This window comes from Perognathus longimembris, chromosome 3 (assembly GCF_023159225.1).
Source record: "Perognathus longimembris pacificus isolate PPM17 chromosome 3, ASM2315922v1, whole genome shotgun sequence".
Lineage (NCBI taxonomy): Eukaryota > Metazoa > Chordata > Mammalia > Rodentia > Heteromyidae > Perognathus > Perognathus longimembris.
In genome coordinates this window covers 28,958,636-28,964,679 of record NC_063163.1, presented here as the reverse complement: position 1 = coordinate 28,964,679, position 6,044 = coordinate 28,958,636, and the positions used below count along the sequence as shown (strand labels likewise).

General features: G+C 35.8%; 1 protein-coding gene across 1 annotated transcript; it reads right to left on the bottom strand.

Annotated features, from left to right (window-relative positions):
• On the bottom strand, nucleotides 1–678 carry LOC125347858 (transforming protein RhoA-like). Its single transcript, XM_048340803.1, has one exon. It carries the CDS (start codon nucleotides 580–582, stop codon nucleotides 1–3), a length of 582 nt encoding a protein of 193 aa, XP_048196760.1. The 5' UTR covers nucleotides 583–678.
• Nucleotides 679–6,044: the final 5,366 nt, after the last annotated feature.

The following is a 6,044-nucleotide window of genomic DNA, read 5'->3' as shown; positions in this document are numbered from 1 at the left end:
TCACAACAAATGACACCCAGAGTTTTTGTTTCCACGTTTGGCTTGCAGAGCGGCTCTTGTGGCCATTTCAAAAACCTCTCTCACTCTGTCTTTGGTCTTTGCTGAACACTCCATGTACTCCAAAGCGCCAATCCTATTGGCCATATCTCTGCCTTCTTCAAGTTTTACTGGCTCCTGCTTCATCTTAGCTAACTCCCGCCTTCTGGGCTCATCATTCTGAAGATCCTTCTTGTTTCCAACCAGGATGATGGGCACATTGGGACAGAAATGCTTAACTTCTGAGGTCCATTTTTCTGGGATGTTTTCTAAACTATCAGGGCAGTCAATGGAGAAACACATCAGTATAACATCAGTGTCTGGGTAGGAGAGGGGTCTCAGGCGATCATAATCTTCCTGCCCAGCTGTGTCCCACAAAGCCAATTCTACCTGCTTTTCATCGGCTTCAATATCTGCCACATAGTTCTCAAACACAGTGGGCACATAAACCTCTGGGAAATGGTCCTTGCTGAAGACTATGAGCAAGCATGTCTTGCCACAAGCTCCATCACCAACAATCACAAGTTTCTTTCGGATGGCAGCCATCTCTTATATATGTGCTGCAAAATTACGGTTGATGTGACAGAAGTTAAATAAAGTACCTTGAAATTCTCAAGTACAAGACTCAAGTGAGGACTCCCGAGTCCAGCTTCTTCACACCGACAATGCCTGTCCACGAGCGGCAAGCTCAGAGACAAAGGCGGGCAGCTGAAGAGGCGATGGCTGAGTAACGGGACTAACCGAGAGAACCAATGGAGGGCGGCGGGCTAGGAGCGAGAGCCAGCCAAGAGAGGGCAGGTGGGCGGGGAACTCCATCCTTAAAACTGATAATATGTTAAACATTATATAGTAACCATTTCAATACAGTTATAAAATCCAGAGAGGCGCATATGGCTCTTGCCTGTAATCCTAGCTAATTGGACTGATGAGATCTGAAGATTGAGGTTCAAAGTCAGCCCAGGAAGAAAGGTGCAATAGACTCATAACCAGTACATTACACAAAAAGCAGAAAGTGGAGCTATGTATCAACTGATAGAGTGCTAGCCTTTAGTTATAGAAGCTCAGATACAGCACTGAGTCTTGTAGTTCAAGCCCCAATACTGGCAAATAAAGAAGAAATGAAAGCAAGCAAGCAAGTAAGGGAATGAGAGAGAGAGGACTGGGGGAGGGAGGGAGGGAAGGAGAAAAAAAAGAAAGAAGGAAAGAGGGAGGGAGGGGAGGAAGGGAGGGAGGGAGATAAAGAAGAAAGAGTTTAAAAATATTGAAAGCAAAATGACAATGTTGGCATGTTATAAAGGTTCAGTTGTTTATGCAGTGTTGTTATCTGTATGTTCTTACATCTAAAAAAGTCTATGCATTTTAAAGTCTAAAAAGTAATATTAAAACTGAGCAAGATTCAGCTAAAAACTACCCATAACAGCAAGAGTACCAAAGATCCTAAGGATAGTAAACTATGTTAGACCTTTGAACCAAAAATTACTATTGTCAGATTTTTAAATGTAAGAAGAATAAATATTTGCTATGATGCAGGAAAATATATGCTTGAGCACCTGTGATGAAGAGGAAAGACACATCTGGTTCCTTATATCCATTAAGATGTATTTTTGTTTCTGTTAAGGCCCTCCAGAGAAAATACTAGAAATCTGTTTAAACCACTCAAAGACACAGCAACGCTCTTCTAGATGATGTAGAGTATAATTTTATTACCATGTTGAATTCTCTACCCTGAGGATGTTCCTGCCCATTTGATATATGAAGTAGAATGACCTTAGAATATGCTGAGAAATGTACCTATCACCGCTCTATGTATGATAAACACAAATGAATATGGACAAGCATCCCCATGAATCACTTTGCTTTCTTTGTCCAGAGAGACAGGGGTTTAGAAGTTAATCTCTTGTAGTCTCCTTATTTATAAAAATAAATAAATAAATAAACTTTCCTCGCTCTTTTATCTCGTGCTTACACTTGTTGCCTTTTTATTCATCCAAGGATGAACCATTTATATTCAACTACAGGAAAAAAAATTAAGACATTTATAGTATATAAAAGAAACAATTAGAGGCATCTGAAAGGAAGGAAAACTTTATTATTATTGTTGAAAGGTCCAAAATTGGGAGTGTTGGTGTGCCATATCAGGTAGCAGATTGTTATAATACTGTATAAAAACAAACTTTGGCTTACTACTATACTCTGGCAAAAATACTTATGCCTGACAATAGAGCACTAGGTGATCTTAGCAACCATCCACTTCATTGCCTCATTAAAGGGAAGTTATGTGGATCAGAACAGCCAGCACACATGCTAGTTATATTTAATTAAAATTTCAGATTGCTAATTTTAGCTAAGCTTATATTCTAAACAACCAATTAAGTTAAGATAAAAACACTGATTTACAGATGGCTTAAGTTTCAAGCCAGGATTGGGTGGAAGTGGATATATGCATAAACAAATATCTTATTGTCTGATAAATAATGCAGGTGGGTGAGAAAAACACTCAACCTGATATCATACATACACACACCATATATAATATATATGTAAATATATATACATATATATTAAACATACTGATTTATCTTCAAAGAAGAATGTACTGAATTCAGAATATAAAGCAAATCTCTAGACGAAGCAAAGTGTTTGATGGTTAGAGGCATAGAAAGAATGTTGTCAAGGAGGTTTTGCAGAACTAACTTTTGAGGAAATAACTCAAAATGATCAACACCCCACAAATATAAGTGTCACATTCAAGTTTACCAAAAGAAGAGGACTGCAAAAGCAATTTACAAAATCAGGAAGAAAGAATAATTCTTTTTGTTCAAATCTTTCTAAAGCTTGCTCAATGAAATCATTAATAGAGTGGTCCACAACATCAATTATAAACACATTAATGTTTTATCTCATTGCAATGAACTTATTGAAGCTGACACACTTTGTTGAACACCCAGATTACCAACAGGAATCAAACATAATTTGAGATGACCAGCCAGCTTTATTGCTGTAACTCATGGGCTTTGAACACTTCTGTCATATTTGAAATTGCAAAGTTATTTATCTATAGCAGACAAATATTGTGCAGTGCAGATGCCTTCTTTGCCTATACAGCTGCAAACTGTCATGTCCTTTATTCGATAAATAATTACAAACAAAATTGCTATTGTCTAATCAACTTCTTTCAGAATTTAAAAAAAATCAAGTAAAAATTCAGGAAAATTATGCCTTACTTCTCAGTAACCTCATGTGCTTCATTGTTTTAAACTTTTTTTTTTTTTCTTGCCAGATCTGGGGCTTGAACTCAGGGCCTGAGCACTGTCCTGGCTTGTTTTTGCTTTAGCATTCTACCCCTTGAGCCATAGCACCACTTCTTGCTTTTTCTATATATGTGGTACTGAGGAATTGAACACAGAGCAAGCAATCTACCAGTAGGCCATTTTCCCAGACCCATTGATTAAAACTTTAAGTGTTCAGGAGACTTAGAAAATGTGCTGACTACCATATTATGTAACTGTAGCCCCTCTGTACATCACCTTATCAATAAACTTTACTTTAAAAAAAGAGAGAAAATGTGCTTACATATCAACTTGAATTGATAAGAGAAACATTTGGAAATACAACCTTTGAGACCCAGTATTGTGCCAATAAACTGCTCTCAAAAATTTTGCAATCCACCCTGTTGAGGCAGAGCTTCAGCTAAAAATACGTAAACTGAATAAAACATGTGTGCCATAAATCATCAAAAAGAAAAAAATAATTTTATATCTTGAGCAGAAAGCTAAAAATTTTGTCTGTATATTGAAAAAATTTCATACTGTTATAGCAGATTTATCTATTTTTAAATAGCTAAATTACCAGGTAAAGGTACTATTGAGTGTAATTGAGGCTTTTTCATCTATTCTTCAGGTTTATTTTTAAGAAGGCAATCTTGTGACTTTCTTCTAGTTTTATATGGAAAATACAAAATATTGTGGGAGTCTGGCACAAACAATGGTTGAAGAACATAAAGAGAAGGACTATATCAAAGAATGTTCTTGTTCCATATTTCAGCGCTCCTATCTACAGTCACACTTATGGGGATTTTTCTCTTGGTTTATACTCTGAGAAATATATCTGCACTATACCTCCTTTCCACTCTTATCATGTTATTAAAATACATTGATCAAAGAACAGCTGAACAGTTCCTTATGGAACTCAACCTTCAATGTAACTGCCTCACATCAAGTAGCTTTTGCTTTACTACTGCAGTCAAGTCTGAATTTAGGCACACTTTCTAAACTTCAACTCAAGGTAGATATCCTCAATGCTTTTCTGTATTACAGTCCAATAAAAGTCATGAGATGCAAGGTAACAAGTCCATGTATAAGACTTATTGTATTTAGCAAATAGGAAGGACTGAGAAAAACCTGAACTGTTTTAGGTCACTTTCATTTTTCCAGTGAACATTGAGACTTATAATCGTTTTGCATTGAGACTTATAACAGTTTTGCTGTAATGGATGTCTTTGAGAGTCAATACTAATACAATTGCAGTTGCTATTGAAACACAAAATATAATAAAATGACAGATTTGTGGTAAATGATAGGGAAAATGAACATGTAATCTCATGAATTCATGTGAATTCCTTGTGTTTGTCTTGTGTATCCAAGAATTATAGTACCTTAATTACAAAGGGATCCATGTTTAACTTATGGGCCCATAAGTACAAAGATTTGCACCGGTTCCAAAGAGAAGACACCTTGAAAATTACTGCCAAAATAGTCTCTGTTCTACAAACAATAATTGCGGGCTGGGAATATGGCCTAGTGGCAAGAGTGCTTGCCTCCTATACCTGAAGCCCTGGGTTCGATTCCCAAGCACCACATATACAGAATCGCCAGGAGTGGCGCTGTGGCTCAAGTGGCAGAGTGCTAGCCTTGAGCAAAAAGAAGCCAGGGACAGTGCTCAGGCCCTGAGTCCAGGGCCCAGGACTGGCAAAACAAACAAACAAACAAACAAATAAATAAATAAATAAATAAATAAATAAATAAATAAATAAATAAACGGTCGAAAAACAATAATTGCATATTTTACTGGAGCATGTATCCTAGAAATATTAACTTTGTTTTATCAAAAAAATACAGTGTAATCCTAGCAAATGTAGATGGATGCCAGTTTTCCTAAAGTAAAATTAGTTTAAGAGAATACTGTTGTTGGCAATTTAAAACACTGAACCATATACTAATGTGTACGAGAAATGGTTGTGAGAATATGGAACTAATTTGAAATGCATTTCTGACCTGTAGCTTGAAACAATAAAAAAAGAATCAAAACAACAAACTGATTAATATTACTTAAAGAACCACTGGTAATTTCAGATACCTAGCAGTAGAATATGATTTATATTTTTTAAAGAAGACTGCATAGATTAAAATGCCTTTCAAAAACAACCGTGTCCATAGCTTTTGTCGCAAATATTTTGGGAACACTTTTATGTTATCAGGCAATTTTTTAGCTTGTTGTGGACTGAAAGATGTACTCTCTTAGCACTGGAGATGTATCTCAGTGCTTGAATGCTTACCTAGCCTATGTGAGGTTCTAGATACTATACCTAGAATTTCAAGTTAAAATAACTATTAATTTTAATAAAAGCAGAATCAAAGAACTCTAAGTCTAATCTTAAAGTGTTGTAGATTACAGACTACCAGGTATAGTGTTTGAAATTGAATTACAATGAAATAGATGTTTAATGAGGGAGAGGATATCAAGTTGGACAAGAAATGTACTCACTGTCTAATGTATGTAACTGTAATCCCCTGTACTTCACCTGGAGAATAAAAAAATAATTAAAGAATTGTACTCATTATACATTACCTGATGCATGTAACTGTAACCCCACTGTAAAAATGGAAAAAGTAGTATTTCATTTAAAGAAAGAACTGCATATAGAAGAAAAATAAATGAAACAGATGCCTACAATATTAATTAAATTTTTTTTAGCGTTTTTACATAGAAACAGAAATTGCTTCAGGAAG